The 17,264-nt window shown below is 34.9% G+C and overlaps 1 protein-coding gene across 1 annotated transcript; it reads left to right on the top strand.

Annotated features, from left to right (window-relative positions):
• Nucleotides 1-7,754: 7,754 nt before the first annotated feature.
• LOC141670381 (uncharacterized) lies at nt 7,755-11,357 on the top strand. Its single transcript, XM_074476198.1, has 4 exons — nt 7,755-8,065; nt 8,619-8,706; nt 10,666-10,818; nt 11,157-11,357. The coding sequence occupies exons 1-4, from the start codon at nt 7,933-7,935 to the stop codon at nt 11,188-11,190; spliced, it is 408 nt and encodes a 135-aa protein (XP_074332299.1). The 5' UTR covers nt 7,755-7,932; the 3' UTR covers nt 11,191-11,357.
• Nucleotides 11,358-17,264: the final 5,907 nt, after the last annotated feature.

Below are 17,264 nucleotides of genomic sequence, written 5' to 3'. Positions count from 1 at the left end.
TCTTTGAGAATATCAAGAGTATATTTCCTATGATGTAGATAAATTCCAGCAGAAGACCTAGAAACCTCTATACCCAGAAAGTACTTAAGTGGTCCCACATCCTTGATTTTGAACTGAGTAGCTAAGAAAGAGATAACTGTTTGGATAGGAGACTGACTGGAACCGGTGACTAAAATGTCATCTACATATACTAGGAGCAAGTCCAATAGTGCCTTAAATTATTGTCCTAAACTATAATTTGAGGCATTTTGAATAATTAGATACTCCAACAATGTCCTAGTGGTGCCTTAAAATACTAAAACATCCATCAAATGCCTCATTTTTAAGGCTCTACTAGGGATGCCTAATTTCAATTTTTTCAATAAAATATTTGCTTCCCTATTTTTTTACACATATTTTCTCTCTCATCTTTTCAATTTCCTCCAAATATAATTCAAATATAATAATATTTTAATGATAAGACACAATTATAAGGCATTGTTGTTGGAGTGCATACATGAGAATATTGTCCTAAATTACTAGGACATCATATTTTATAATATTTTTAAGGCATCTCTTAGGACACTCTTGGACTTGCTCTAAGACAGCCACAAACATAGATCCAGAATCTAAGGTGAATAAGCTATTATCAGCATGGGACTGAATAAAACAATAATCTTGGAGAGCAGTAGATAATTTAGAAAACCAGCACTTAGGATCCTGTTTAAGATCGTATAGGGACTTCCTTAATTTGCAGACAAAGGCATTAGGATCAGTGATGCTTGACAGACTAAAATAGGTGAACAGGTGTAAGTATCCAGAAGGTAATTTCATAAACACTTCTTCACTGAGGTCACCATGCAGAAATGCATTGGTAACATCGAGTTGTGAAATTGACCAGTTCTGAGCAGCTGCAATAGCAATTAGAACTCGAACAGTAGTCATCTTGGCCACTGGGGCAAAGGTTGCAAAATAGTCTAACCTGTAGGTTTGAGTAAATCCTTTTGCTACTAACCTAGCTTTGTATCTTTCTATAGAGCCATCAGGTTTGTATTTAATTTTGAATAACCATTTACAATCAACAATATGCTTGTTCATAGGTTTAGGAAAAATATCCCAAGTGCTATTGCTTTCAAGAGCATTGAGCTCAATTTTCATGGCTGTCAACCAATTATGATTAGTTGCAGCCTGTTTATATGTATATGAAATGGGTTGAATATTATTTGCTAAGTATTTGGAATAAGAAGGAGTGAAGGCATCATAGGTCATGTAATTTTTAATAGGATAAGTACAAGATGATGAATTACCTGTCAGGAGACCAGCATGTGAAGCAGCAAGAGAAGAGACTAGATGAGAGGGCAGTCATGTGTAATCTTTCAGCCTGGAAGGAATGGTTTTATATCTAACAAGCTTAGTGATAGCAAGAGGTGGAAAGACAGGATTATCAGTTACAGTATGAGAAGGTAACTGAGGTTGAGGACATGATGGTAACACAGTAGGTTCGGTCTCAGAAATAAGATGTAATGGAGATAAAGGAAATACACTGTGATCATTAGGTTGAATATGAGACTCGATATTTTGAAATGGAATTATATCTTCTTTAAAGACAATATCCCTTGTAATGTAACACTGTTTAGTACACAAATCAACAACTTTGTACCTTTTTTTGTGAAAAGGATAGCCAATAAAAGCATATTTAAGAGATTTAGGTGCAAATTTATCCCCATAAGTGTGAAAATTTGTGATATAGCAGAGGCATCCAAAAGCTTTAAGATCATGATAAGGTGGTGGTTGTTTAAAAAGAATCTCATAAGGTGATTTATTATCTAGTAAAGCAGAAGGTAATAAATTTATGAGGTGAGCAGCTGTGAGAATACAATCTCCCCACAGAGATATAGGCACATTAGACTGAAATTTGAGGGACCTGGCTACATTAAGCAAATGTCAGTGTTTCCTCTCAGCAATGCCATTTTATTGAGGGGTATAGGGACAACTAGTTTGATGAAGAATACCCAAACTCATAAGCTGACTGAGTAATGCAGAGTTGACAAATTCCTTGCCATTATCAGATCTGAGGATTTTGACTGTTTTATGAAACTAATTTTGAACATATGTCAAGAAGTAGTAAGTAAGTTAACTACTTGAGTTTTATCAGAAAGTAAATACAACCAGGTGCATTTAGAGAAGTCATCCACAATTGTGAGAAACTAGTTGCATTTACCATGAGTGAAATATCTATAGGGACCTCAAACATCACAATGGATTAAATCAAAACACTCAGTACTATTGTGCTCTTTGATAGAAAAAGGTACTCTTGATTGTTTAGCAAATTGACAAACATCACAGTTATGAATTACATTATCTGTTTGTACATGAAGACTAGGAATGGATTTGAGTAAAGAAAAAGTAGGGTGTCCTAGTCTACTATGCCAGAGATACCAGTTTGAAGAAGTCACAGAAGTAGCTTGACAAATAGCTTAAAAAGAATCACTATTAGACTGCAGTTTGTACAAGCCAACATCTAGTCTACCAGTCTCTACCTGTTTCATCACAGCATGGTCCTGTAACAGACATTTAGTGGAAGAGAAAATGATAGAACATGAATTGTCTGAGGTTAGTTTAGGAACAGATAGTAAGTTGCATTAAAAATGAGGAACATATAAGACATGTTTCAGTATGATGTTAGGGTGTAACAGAACATCTCATATGTGAGTGACACAAGATTTATTTCCATTAGGAAGTAACAAATCTGACTAAAATGTGGTTATATTTTGGGGCAAATCAAGATAAGGTGTGATATGAAGCGTAGCTCCCGAATCTATAATTCAAGTGTTCTTAGAGTGAATATGATCAACATGATTTATGTAAGCAACTGAGTACGTAAGTTGTTTAGAGTGTATACCTGCACATTATGATGCAGAATTGACAGAGGCATTGATCCATAGAGCATTTGCATTTGCTGCTACACTGGTTGCTTGAGTTTAATGTTGCTGCAAAAGTGTGATTAGCTGTTGATACTGAGAGTCGGTGAATGGAGATGCCGAAACACCGGTCTTTACTTCCGGAGTAGGAGAATCAGTTACAGAATTGGCTGAATTTGCAGCAGGTTTCTTGTTGAATTTTTTAGGCCGTGGTTTAGGTTGTCAATGAAGACGATGTCAATCAGGATAACAGTGCACAGCAAAGCACGTATCCTTAGTATAACCAGTTAGTTTGCAAAAATCACATTGTAGATTAGGATCATTAACTTTTCTGGTGCTTTTGGCCGTCTGTTCTCATAGACATTTTTGTGATGACACTATAGCTAGTATGTAGGTGCTTATTATATAATAAATTTCACTGAACATGACTCGCATAGCTGAACAACTGATGGAGTTCACTCACGTGTCAGCAGTTGTTCACATAGTGATAGTTGTACAAGTGTCCTTAGATTTGAGGTCATCATGGTCATCTTGTGTACACCGAACTATACTTTGGTTTAGTTTCTAGTCTCCAGGGATAATAAAAAAGGTTCTTCTGGGTGTAGTAATTTGTACACGAATATAGTGAATGATCAATAAAGGATCTGCTCCTTCTAGTGAAAGAATAAATTGTCCTATGTCATTCCACTTATGCTAGTTCAGGAATCTCTAGCCAGAGTGAATGAAATTAGAAAGAAGTTTCTAATTTGCATTAAACAGAACTAGACATAGTGAAGAGGAAAATATATGATTAAATTAGATAGGCTTGACACGAGATCCATGCCTTGTATTTAATCGGGACATTGTAGGGTAGAAGGAATTTATTGTACGGTAACTATTCACTGAATAGGTTCTTGGTATTCTAAGCAGTGAATTCATATTATCCGAATAGTCGCGATGTATTGAGAAGTATCCCTCACGATGTAGAATAAATCTGATTAATTTATTAATTATATTTAATGAATTAAAGAACTCATATGAATAATAATAAAATGGTTTTATTATTATTTATTTCTACTACCGGCTTTAATATTGAACCTACAAGGTCACACCATAAAGAGGATGATTTATTGGTGGAGGAGTTAAATTAATAATAGCTGGTCATTATTTATTTATGATATAAATAATTGATTAGCAGTTTTATAATTAATTAAATGTGATTTAATTTATTATAATAATTAAGATGCTTTCTTAATATTATTAATTAAGAATTTAATTGTGAAATTAAATTATTAAGAGAATTATTTTTCTAAAGAGTGTATAAAAAGAATTAATGATTAAAAGAGTTTTAATTATTAATTAATAAATTAATGAGATTAATCAAAACATGGGGTTAATAATAATAATTTTATGGAAAAAATTTCAGCTGAAATTTTCTCTATAAATAACCTATTAGCCCAACCCTAATTTTCAAGAAGAAAAGAAAAGGAGGCAACCCTAATTCTCTCAACTTCTCCCTCCCTCCATTATTTCGATCTCTTGGTAGATACCGGTGGAGTGCTTCACACTTGAGGAGCAGCTGCTAGAGATCTCCGTTCATCATTCTTGGATCACTTTTAAAGGTTAGTAATCGACCCCTCGATTTATTCACGATTTGTATGCGATTATATGAGTTTTATGCGTTTTAATTGTAATCCACGCTTCCGTGTATGCATAAATCCTAACATAAAATTGCAAATACTTGCATCTCGCCAATTGAGGATAACTGTATCATCAACCTCCAGTTGCAAATCTTCCCTAAAGATGCGTCATCCGTTATTAATTGTAGTTCTCTTCCTGTCACTTCTCCGATGGATTTCAAGCGCCCAAACACGAGTGCCCACATACGCAGTTATAAAATCAGTCTTCATCCAGCACTTGAAAAAATTACAATAAATTGGCACATAAAAGTTACTTAGAACCGAATCAATGACTGGACCACCCCATCCAAGATTCCTCACAAAGGATCAACCACCATCATAAATAGAAACTATGAAGAATGATGAAAAAAATAGTTAAAACAAAACTGAATAACAACGTTTAAAGTACAGACATCACATACTGGGATTTGGGAGCTGCTTCTGCAATGCATGCACCACATGTGGGTACTGGATCTCAGACCCATACATGTCCACTATCACAACTTTCATGTCAATATTACCCACATATTCGAACAACAAAGTGATACCTGAAATTATACGAAAGTTATGGTAAAATTCACGCAACCCCTTAAACTTCTTATTTATTTTGTCAAAATCAACCCATATTTCATATCCATTACGAACAACAATCTTAAGAGTTGCCAGAACACGACCACCATATTTCAAACAAAATTCATGAGGGACACACTGACATTCAAAAATCATGATAAATCTGAGATAAAATATTACAATTACATTAATCAACAACATACAAAGTAGTATACTTACAATTTCATTTGATAAGCATTCGGATAATCGCACACGGCGCACAAATTTGAGGGTCAAATCCATCACTTCAATTACTTCCCTAATTCAAACAAAGGCATAAGGTAAATAGACGGAATTCAAGTCAATTAAAAAAAGAAATCGGGTATTGACATTCATAAGAAATAAAAATATTGACAGGGGCCTCAAATCTGTTTTCAATTATATGATTTTGGAAGAAGAAGAAATGTAAACTTACCAATATTGAGGAGTAACAGCTGTAAGTCAGAAAGGGATGGGGGTATTTGACAAATTAAAGAAACACTTAATCTGCATAAAAGGAGGAAAGCTGATATAATTAAAAAAAAAGTAAATGGAGTTATACGTTTTTTAACGTCACAAATTTAATAACTTTCACCCACTTGCACAAGTCAAACTTTAAAAACCAATTATAAAGTGATAGGTATCACTTTTCACAACTACTTCTATACAAGAAATTTATTTCACTGCTGTATTGATAAACACAATTTCTAAAAATAAATTAACCACAGCTTATAAAAAAATATTATCCTATTACAAAAAAAAATTATTTGAAGACAAACAGCAAAAACCAAATAATAAAATTACTGTACTATTCTATAACCAAATCTATAAGACAAATCTTTTATTTACTGTACTATTAAATACAAAACTTTTTTTCTGAAAAATCGTCAACTGCTACATTAAATTATTGCAAAACGTCAAAAACTTGAAATTTATCGTAATTTCTAAAGCGAAATTCTACACCCACTGTACGTAGCGGGTAAGACATTCTGGTACCTAACATTTGTCATCGTAGCAGTAAGTTCAAAAGGTAGCTGTACAGGAGAAAATTGGCTTTTCTTGAACTAAATTAGGATTAAAATAGTGATTTGTACCTAATAAACTAATTTGTAAAAACTACTTGAAGAAGTTTTCTCAAATAAATGGTGGTTGATATGTCCGGTGAAAATACAAATAACAAACTGAAATATTTATTTATCAAATAATTTATTCAAAATATACAAAATTCAATCTGTATTTTAAAACAGTTTACTCAATTATTTAATCAAAATTTTCAATTTAATCTGACGGATAACTATCATTTTGGTTAGAGGTTCGAATCCCATCAGAGAAGAATTTATGATTATGTCTCGTGAGGCAGAGTACGTTATCTTGGTTCACGAGATTTGCATGCTATTGCATGAGATGTGGGGTTTACCCGGTGCGCAACCGAAGGTTAGCGGCTGCGGATTCTGTACGATTAAAAAAATGGATACTTAAATTTCCATTAACCTCTAATATTACCGAGAGCATTCCCACAGTTTATTAATAAGCTCTTAAAATATAATATAAATAATATGACTCTTAATAAATCAGGACATCAATTATCGTGTCAACTCCAACAATACTCTTTATTTTGCCACTTAAATTATATTTTATTCATATTTCAATTTGACATGATAAATGTTTAAAATGAAACATATACATGCAAGTATTTTATTAATAAAAATAAGTTAAAAGTTATCCAGTGGCTCTTAAAAAAAAGGAGTGAGAAGAGTCTTTTAATGTTCTTAAAAATGTTTATTGAAAGTGGGTTTTTTTGACATGCTCTTTATATTTTGGTTTGAGAGTTTGTTTAAAGAGTTTTTTAGAGATTATCTAAACTCATCGCGTATTTATAAGTGGGTTACTAGACTAAAAACATGTTAATGGATCACTAAATTACATTTAACTTGCAATTTAGTCCATGAATATTAAGTAATTTGCATAAATGTTAACCCATCCTTGACTTTAATGGAATTTGTTAGTTTTTTTGTATTTTAATCGATATAAATAAATAAATAAATAATCGAACTAAAACTGAAATCGGTATAAAACATATAAACCTGAACTGAGTCGATTTAATAGTAAATGCAGAAACTTATTTACAAATTCCCTATTCATGATATATAATATTTATTTATATATTGTTATAACTGGTTTGATTTATACGATTCGGTTTATAAAAATTTAGAGATATTATGAATTTTATGAATATAAATTGATTATATAACTCTTTATAATATATAATATTTATATTGTTATAGCTGGTTCGGTTTTAATATCAAACCGAAACTAAATCATTTACATCTGTTGATTTTATTATTCTTTTATTTTGGTTTAGGTTTTGGATCGGTTTTATTTCGTTAATTTTTTTTAATTTATTTCAGTTTTTGTTTTTTCTGTGGCTTGTATTACCTGCCTGCCCTTTTACCTTTTATCGAGCAGTAAAAGAAGAATTTAGGGCGTTTGGATGCACCGGGTAATGAGAATCGGGAATCGGGAATAGGAAATGGCGGGTATAAGAATGTGATTAATGAAAATGAGAACGAAATGGAAACCAAGGATATGTGGGGTTTGATTTATCCACCAAAAGGGATGGAGTTCTCATTTACCGCCACTAAATTAGTAATCCAAACACTATCACTTGGTTTAAGGTTCCGATCCCCATTAACCAAACACCAGATTCTCAAACCAAACTAAACACAAAACTATCTCTCTCTTCCCTCTCTCTCTATATCTCGCTAAGCGATCTGTAATAAAAGGCAATGGATGTAGGTGAATTGTGGGCCATCTTCGGTCCCGGATTCGCCGGAGCTGTGTTCGGCGCCGGCTGGTGGTTCTGGGTCGACGCCGTCGTTTGTAGCTCCGTCGCCGTTTCTTTTCTCCACTATCTTCCCGGTACTACACTTGTCTACTTTAAGTCTAGTTAAATAAATTCGAGAACGGAAAATTTTATTCATTTATCGAGATTAAAATTATATTATGTTATTATCGGCAATAAGTTATTATTTACTTAAGTGAAATATTCATTTATCTAGACATTAATTAGGTTAGGGGGTAACATAAATTATTTATGTACGGTTAAATTTTGATAAATAAATAGGTTTGGAACCGGAGAATTTTATTTATTTAACGAGACTAAAATTACTGATTTTTATTATGTGGTGATAGGAAATAATTGTTCATTGAGTTGGTATTGATGGAATATTTATTTCTCTAGATATAAATTAGGTTAGAGTATATATTTGTACATGTAGTGTTAAACGTTGGTAAATGATTACTCTAGGAAGTGGAGAATTTGATTCATTTATCGAGATTAAAAATACGAAAAAATCAGTTATTCATGATGAGGTTGAAGGTTATGCTGTTTATAATTCAGGTTAGGTGTAGTTTTGGAAACAATGATTGGTGCTGTAGTTAATGTATATTTATATGTTTATTTTATGGGCAGGTATATTTGCGTCACTAGCAGCTTTGATGTTTAATTGCGTTAGGAGGGAAGATATTGATTACTCGCCTTACGATGATGGTGAATGGAGGTCAGCCCTTTCTATTGTTTCCGATTTTCCGTTGTATTATAGCTGATACATTTGTTGAGTTTTTGGACTTTCGCATTTTTTGGTTTTCTTTGTGCATGTAGCGTGAGTTTTGGGGTTTGGGTTTATGCATTATTGGCTAATAAGGGTCAAAGTGGTAAGATCAAGTAGAGTAGTATTTCTGTGTGGAAATTAGTACCTTTAGGTCTGGACTTAACTTTCTGTTACAACGTACACGAATAGTACCATTGTATATGTAGTGATTTTGGTAATTGGAGTAAGAAGGGTATGATCTTGTTTAAGTTTTAGCGAGTTAATTGTTACTGTTATCTTTTCTATGCGAAAGTTAGTACCTTTTAAAAAATAGAAGGTGTTTGTATATTTGACCTTGTTCTGGTCTGCACTTGACATTCTGTTACACGAATGTTACTGTTGTTTATGTTGCAGTAGTTTGGTACTAACACAACTTCTCGTGTTTGTGTTACTTATGTATATTTAAATACACTAGAAAGGTTATATTTGTAATCTTAGTTCTGCATGTTTATGAAGTTCATCCTCTGTAACTTTGTCTTCATACTAAATGTTTAAATGTAAAGTGTACTTTCTTTTCATTTAACATCATGTGGCTCTGCATTTGATAATTATCGTGTTTTTTCTAGATGGGGCTTTCGGTAGAAAAAGTAACATTTTTTACGTACCAATCTCGATTGGCCCCAAGTCTGACCCTCACCATTACTCTTAATCTAATTTCTCGCTTCTTAAGTTGAACAACTTCAGGCAATCTTGTCTACCGAGTCCTTAGCCTGCACGATACTCGTTTAGAACCATTACTCCTGTTAAAATAAATTATCCCCCAACCCATCCTTAAGAGTCTTAAGAACACATGGTGACCCAGATAGTGCATTCACTGAAAATCAGCTTTGCATCTGGGGAATATTCAAATGCAGACAGCAGATTAAGAAGAGGAACATGAGAATCTGCTACACAAAAAAATGAACAAATTTTATACTGTTTTAGCTCCAAATATGTGCTATATGCCTATTCTGGCGACTTTTCTAGTGATACATATAGTACTCTGATTCTAATCTGGAAAGTTTTACTACTCACTTTTCATTTTGTTGTTCTTATATGTCTTTGTTGGTTACCTTTGTAGCTTTGACTTGTCAATGCTGTTTAAAAATTCTAATTAGACTTTTTCTTGGACCTAGCTAATTATCCTTTCCTGTGTTTGATGCTGGCACTTTAGTGGCGTTTGAGTCCAGTATAGGTCGAATTGAAGCTCATGTATTCTCCTCAAATTATATGTTTAACCTAATTGAATCATATAGTCTATTGCTTCAGACCTGTTTCAACCTCATCACTAGCTAAAAGAAAATCCAAGAATGATACCATTACCACCATGAACCATATAATCCGTCTCATATTAAGTTAAATTTTGTTCATTTTTGCAATTGGATTCTGTAATGCTACCTTCCTCTCTTGGTTTCATGTTTTTGTCAGATCTATCACAGGTCATGTTCTTAGAGAGGTTAAGTGTTCAGCCTCAGTGCCCTGTCTTTTTCTCCTCTATACTCCCCTCGACCGATTTGCTCTTCCCCCTTCTTACCAGCACTTGTACTCACAAGGATACATATTGCATCTGAATATTGGCTACTCATTTTACATGTTCTAGGGCATGAATTATCCTGTGTGCTCTTGGTGCTGTGCAAATGTGGTGCTTGTACAATAGATCTAAAATCTATGAAAGGATCTTAAAATATCTTAACCCTTTGCTTGCGTTGCATATTTGTAGTTCTTCATTTTCTTTTAACTTTTATGATTTCAGATGATAAAATCTGTAGGCTAGGTGTGTCCACATGCTTTTCTAAAATGAAAGTCAATTTTGATTATATGCATTAAATTATCATCACACAACATTGAAATAGAACACTGCTCTCACTTGTGCAAATTCTTTGACTGCAGATTAAAGCTTTGGCTTTTCCTAGCCTACGTTATTTCATTTGTCTCTTTGGCGGCTTCAGTGGGACTATTGATACAAGACGCGCTTGAGGAATCAGGCCCGTCAGCTTGGACAGGGACTGCTGGTGTATTCCAATGTGTGTTCGTTCTGATTAGGTAAAAGTTCCTGTTTTGTTACATATTTACCCACTGGTAATCTGATACTTTTGGAGAGTTATAAAATTATTTGCCCCAATGGCGTGAAGGGGAACTTTTCTTTATGTTCAGTTAAGAAAACTGGACATCTGCATTTATTTAATACCCGGACAGAGTAAACCATGTAGGAAATTAAGGGTCATTCATTTATATGCTTGTTTGTGATCATGCTTCGACACAGCCTTAATGCTCACAACTGATCTCCCACTTTTACATATAATACTTTGAAACCTTTTCTTATGGAACAGCCACGCTACATAGGTTAATGTTGTATATGAACCGATTTCAATTTTCTGCAGCGGGCTGATATACTGGACATCTCACTCAGAGTGATTTGGAGCTGACATAATGTTATACAATTCCGGGTGTTTAAATTGTGAGATGTGAAATTGTTCAGTTTTGTAAATGTGTTGTTATATAAAACACTGACAGTACTACTAAGTAATGCAATATTGAATTGTTCCGAGTGATTTATTGAATTTATCTGCCAATTGAAAATTTATCTGCCTTGTTTAAAATGACTTCTTCGGATAGTATAGAAAAGACGAGCATTAGCCGCAGAATCTTTCAAGAAACTTGCAACATTTTCCCATCAAATTTTACTCCCTTGTTCATAGAGATGATGCTCGGTTTGTTGAAAAAGTAGTTGCTTCATATTCTAATTTAAAAATATATCCTTGGTCATACTGATTAACAGGGATGAGTATCGGGTGGAATGGGCGGGTCTGGAGCTTATAATCATCCAAACCAAATTTAGTGGTTAATCATAACCGTTACTGATATAATCAAACCACCCAAATTATAACGGTTCGGGTTGGGCGGTTTCGGTTTAAACCGTTAAGAAAAATATGTGCATATATGTACTAGGTAAAAAATTTAATTAGTTAATAAATTATCAATTAAACAAGTTCATTATGTAATAATTTGGATCTTTTAACTTAAATATTTAACATCCAAGTGTGCTTAACATAATATGGATTCAACTTCTTATAAATATCAATAATTCAAGTAATATATGTATCCTTAAAATATATAATTAAAATATTTTAATATATTCGAGTGGTTTGGATATAACAGACACTATAAAAGACAAATTCAAACCAAAGCGTTATTTTCGGGTTTTGAAAAAAATGAAATCATAACCGATCCAAACCATTATAAAACCATAAAATTTCGGTTTGAGCGGTTTGAAACAGTTGGTTTGGACAGTTATGTAAATTTTTGCTCACCCCTGCTAATTAGTAAGAGCAAAATGAAAATATAGTCCGTAATAGATTAAAAAAAAGTTGAGATTACATCCCTGAAAATTGCCAATAGATTCTGTAAAATCAAAATAAAACATGTGATAGCCTATATTAATACAGGCCCAATAACAGAGGCTCTGGGCCTAATAAGAAGAGCCCATGAAGTACTCAGTTTTAACCTTGAAGAGCACAGGACGCGTGACAACATCACCACCGTCCAGGTACCCCGGATCCAGAACATTCCTACGGTCCGGATTCGATAGTACTCTGACGTATCCCAGGCGTCCACATGCCCTACAGTCCAAAAGGCACACCTACGGTCCAGATTAAAAGGTACAAACCCCTAAACCCTAGTGAGAGACCTATAAAAGGCAGGACAAAAGGAAGGTTACAGGTTACAATCTCTCTCACGTATACTTACATACACACACGTACACACCATAAAAACACTCGCATAATTCCCGTTTCGCCCCTTTACTCCTTCAAAACCCTCTCTCATTCTCACACCGGAGGTGCCGCGGGGACGCCACCCCCTCCGGTTCTGTTTTGTTGGTTCCCACCCTACAGCTACACCACACGCCGCCGTTATTTCTGCCAAAACGGAGCTTGAGTCCGGGCCAAGCAAGGAGAAGGCCCCAGGGCGAACTGGGATTATCATTAGCGCTAGAAGGAGGGGTCGAACCTCCCACCAGTGGTGTTCATATCCGCAACTCCTACCCTACCCAGCAACTCAGAATAACACCCCTCAGTAAGAACGCCACTCCCAATCTCTTAGATCTGTTTTTTACGAATTATATTACTGTAAATTTGTGGTATTGTCGAATAACCATGACTACAAGAAATAACAAAACGGCTGTTTCTACTTCTTTCTTTCCACCTCCGCCCCAACCCAGGGACGGGGATATGGAAGATGTGGATGAAGGGCCCCCCATAACCCAGACTCCCTCTCAAAACCTCCAACTAGAGGACCAGAGACTAGTCATCGAGAGAGCTGCCCACAAGCATACTGGAATTTCCGCCAACCCCTGGGGAAACATGACCCTAGATCAGATACAGGTTGCGATGGACCTGTGGAAGGAAAAGCATAATGCTGAACCTGAGACCCACCCAGGGGATCAGCGAGAACGGTCCGGAGAATCCCGGGGATCCGTCTTTGATCGGATTGCAAAAAATTTGAAGAAACCATCAGAGGATGCCAGGGATGAAATAAAGAGAGCTACCCTCCGAGAGAGAATCCAGAAAGAAGAAGAAGCCAAAGCCCAAGAAGCTATCGAAAAGCGAATCCGGGAAGAGGAGGCAAAGCTAAAAAGAAAGGCACACTGAATTCATGTTTCTTCCGATTCGGAGCCTGAAAAGGAGTCTAAGCAAGAACAAATGGCTCGGGCCCTTCGGGATCTCAAAAGAAAAGTAGAAGGCGATATGGAAGTGGGTGCGGCAGCTACCCCGTTCACTAAAAAGTTGGAATCTACCCCCAGAGAATCAGGGCTCAAACACTTCAATTTTGACTCTTTCGATGGGTTAGCCGACCCCGAGGAGCATTTGAACTATTTCGAGCAAATCTCCAATATTTATGATTATAGTGACCTAATCAGGTGCCGATTTTTCGCGTCAACACTAAAGGGGGGAGCTCAGAAATGGTTCAGCCGCATTCCATCCTGGAGTGTGGACTCCTGGAAAGACTTCTGCGAGATATTTTTGAAAAGGTTCAGAGCAAACCGGATGAACGAGCTGCAAATGTGTCATTTGAAGACAATCCAGCAGAGAAGCAAGGAGTCCCTCCCCGAATTTATCAAGAGATTCCAGGAAGCAGTCAATCAACTCTCCAACTTAGAAGAAAAGGAAGCGTCTATGAAGCTTAGCATAACATGGCCCGAAGTTGCGTCTATCAACTGATCAATGTTGGGTAAGGGATAGGAGTCTTTAGGACACGCCGAATTGAGACTGGTGCAATCGACGCACATTCGCCATTTTCCATTGGGCTTCTTGACTAGTAGCATATTTGCTAGCCAATCCGGATACTTAATTTCACAGATGATAACTGCCTTCAACAATTTTTCAACCTCTTGATCGATTGCCTACTGCCTTTTCGGGGCAAAGTTTCTTCTTTTTTGCTTGATTGGTTTTTGTTTTGGGTCGACATCCAGGTTGTGCATTGCCACAGATTCATCAATCCCCGGCATGTCTTCCGGGGTCCAGGCGAATACATCAGCGTATTCTTCCAATAGATCAATAAGCTGTCTTCGGAAGGTGGTTTCCAGGCCTCTGCCAACTTTGATTTTCTGGGTGGGGTTCCCGCGACACCTCCGATGTGAGAATGAGAGAGGGTTTTGAAGGAGTAAAGAGGCAAAACGGGAATTATGCGAGTGTTTTTATGGTGTGTACGTGTGTGTAAGTATATGTGAGAGAGATTGTAACTTGTAACCTTCATTTTGTCTTGCCTTTTATAGGCCTCTCACTAGGGTTTAGGGGTTTGTACTTTTTAATCTGGACCGTAGGTGTGCCTTTTGGACTGTAGGGCATGTGGACGCCTGGGATGCGTCAGAGTACTATCGAATCCGGACCGTAGGAATATTCTGGATCCGGGATACCTGGACGGTGGTGATGTTGCCACGCGTCCTGGGCTCTTCATGGTTAAAACTGAGTACTTTCTGGGCTCTTTTTATTGGGCCCTGGGCCTATGTTATTGGGCATGTATTAATATAGGCTATCATTAATGAATGATATTATATCCAAATGAAAGGTTCCGAGTTCTACTATTTTAGATAATATTGTTAGATTTTTAAAATTTTATCAACTATTTATTTTTAATTTTTTGATTGTTTTATTTGATTTTAATTAAAAATAAATAGTAGATAAATTTTTAAAAATTTAAAAATATTATCTAAAATACTAGAACTCAGAATATTTTATTTGGATGTAATATCATTTATAAAAAAAGCGCGAAACTCAATATATAATACTTTTAAAAATTTTGATTAACGATAAAGTGATATTTTTTATACAATTTTTTCAAATGAGCGACTCATTTGAGTCAGTTTTGTAATAAATGACTCACTTGATATATTTGGACGCAGGAAGTGAGCTACTTGATATTTAACCCTTTTTTATTCAGAAAAAGAAATTTAAAAAAAAAATTATAGAACTATACTTTATATCCGTCTTAAAATGCGTGTCAGACAGTAACTCAGAAACGATAATAATTGAGTGGGATTGAGGGAGTATTATTTACGGATGAAATTTGTTTTTTCCAGGAAGCGCAGTTTCAGTTTCGATTCTTGTTCAGCCCGACTATGATTCAAATTATCATACTTGGATGAGTTTCGATTCTTGTTCAACCCGACTATGATTCAAATTATCATACCTGGATGCAGAAGCCCCTAACTGATTATTGTCTACAGTTTCCACTAGAACTGAAGTGAGTTCAGTTAGTATGATCCAATACTAACTGTCTAGTTCCATCCTAAAAGTATGGTACTGTCAAACGGATAATTCAGATACGGATATGCCTATATTTGTATCCATATCCGCAATCATCGGATTCGAATATAGATAATATCCGTTTTATTTTGGATACGGATTATATCCGTTTTTTTCGGATACGAATGCAGATATTTCGGACGAATATCGGATTTTTTAAATTTTTTGTTGCCCCTACCGTTTTAACGATGATTATAGAACATTTTCTATAATTAAATACAAATAATATATGTATATATGTATAAAATATGTGTACAATTATATAAAATTTGTATAAATATATTATTTAATACATTTACACACACTATAAACTAAAAAATTAAATTTTAAATTATATACAATTATATATTTATATAATTTAAATATCATATATGTATTTAGTTTAAGATTCGAATATCCCGACTTCGGATACAGATAATATCCACTTTTTCTCGGATACGGATAATATCCGCTTTTTCTCGGATACGGATGCAGATTTTTCGGACGAATATCGGATTTTTCGAATTTTTTTAACAGCCCTACCTAAAAGTCTTGTAATAAGAGATTGTTAAAGTTAATTTGTTATAATAAATAAATTTTCAAATATGTTCATTGTGATTGCAAAGGTTAAAGTCATGTTTTCAGATTCAGATTCAGGTTGTATTGTATATTTGGTCAACATTGTTCATATGGTATCATGTGCAAACACAAGACTACATGCTATTTAAATTTTAAATTTTCATGCTATTTTTTTAAGATTTATTTTCGGAATACAATCTTGCATCAATTAAAGTCATCAAAAATAAAGTAATCTGTTATGGATAAAAAACTAAGGTTATTACTTGCTGTATTTAATACTAAGATTCGGGAGCTCAAGGCCTTTAATGGCTGCTCTCGTGTTTCGTGACTCAATCTGCCTTTACGAGATGCCTACGTATCTCTGTGAATTAGAGAATCAAGCCAAAAAATGTAGTTCTGATTGGTGGGGGTGAGACCCCTTATATAGATGTTGGGAGTCCTTGAATTGGACTTGGTATAGGAGACTTGGTGGGCAAGTCTCATAATTAGAATGGATTTTGGAGTCCTAGATAGTAGGAAACTGATTCCTTATCCTTTTAGGTCCCCTTGAGGCTAATCTCCAAGGATTTATATCCTTATCGGGACTCTTTTCAACATCTGATTTATCCCTTATTAATTAATTACGAAATTAATTAATAATCAGGGCTTTTGGGCCTTTTTTATTCCATCAGGCCTGATCTGGTCCATCAGGCTTAACCTTTCTGGTCTGAGTATCATATATCTTTTTATTGGGCCTAGCAGCCCACAACTTGTACAATTAATGCAGTATTATACAAGCATAATTTATTTATCCCTATCATTTGCCCCCCAACTTTTGGGAAACATTGATTAGGTTTCGCAGAAGTTAAGTCTATTCGTTCCCTTACAGGGTTTCGTTTTTCCGTAAAGTGTGGAGCGACCTAAACATTTACAATGAATTTTTCCTTTTATTCAGGAATTATCTTAATTTCCAGGAATTTTTCCCTTATTTCCGGGATTTTTTCCTTATTTTCTGGATTTTTCCCTAATTTTCTGGGATTTTCCCTAATTTTCTGGAATTTTTCCCTAATTTTCTGGGATTTTTCCCTAATTTTCTGGGATTTTCCCTAATTTTCTGGGATTTTTCCCTAATTTTCTGGGATTTTTCCC

This window comes from Apium graveolens, chromosome 7, assembly GCF_009905375.1.
Source record: "Apium graveolens cultivar Ventura chromosome 7, ASM990537v1, whole genome shotgun sequence".
Classification (NCBI taxonomy): domain Eukaryota; kingdom Viridiplantae; phylum Streptophyta; class Magnoliopsida; order Apiales; family Apiaceae; genus Apium; species Apium graveolens.
Note: the sequence above shows the minus strand (reverse complement) of the source record. Positions and strands in the feature narration are given on the sequence as shown.

Bases quoted from the DNA above. Each gene is read 5' to 3' on its own strand.
- LOC141670381 (XM_074476198.1), top strand. From the start codon at position 7,933: ATGGATGTAGGTGAATTGTGGGCCATCTTCGGTCCCGGATTCGCCGGA. The intron at 8,066-8,618 runs GTACTACACTTG...TTTTATGGGCAG, and splicing joins TTTTCTCCACTATCTTCCCG to GTATATTTGCGTCACTAGCA. The intron at 8,707-10,665 runs GTCAGCCCTTTC...CTTTGACTGCAG, and splicing joins TACGATGATGGTGAATGGAG to ATTAAAGCTTTGGCTTTTCC.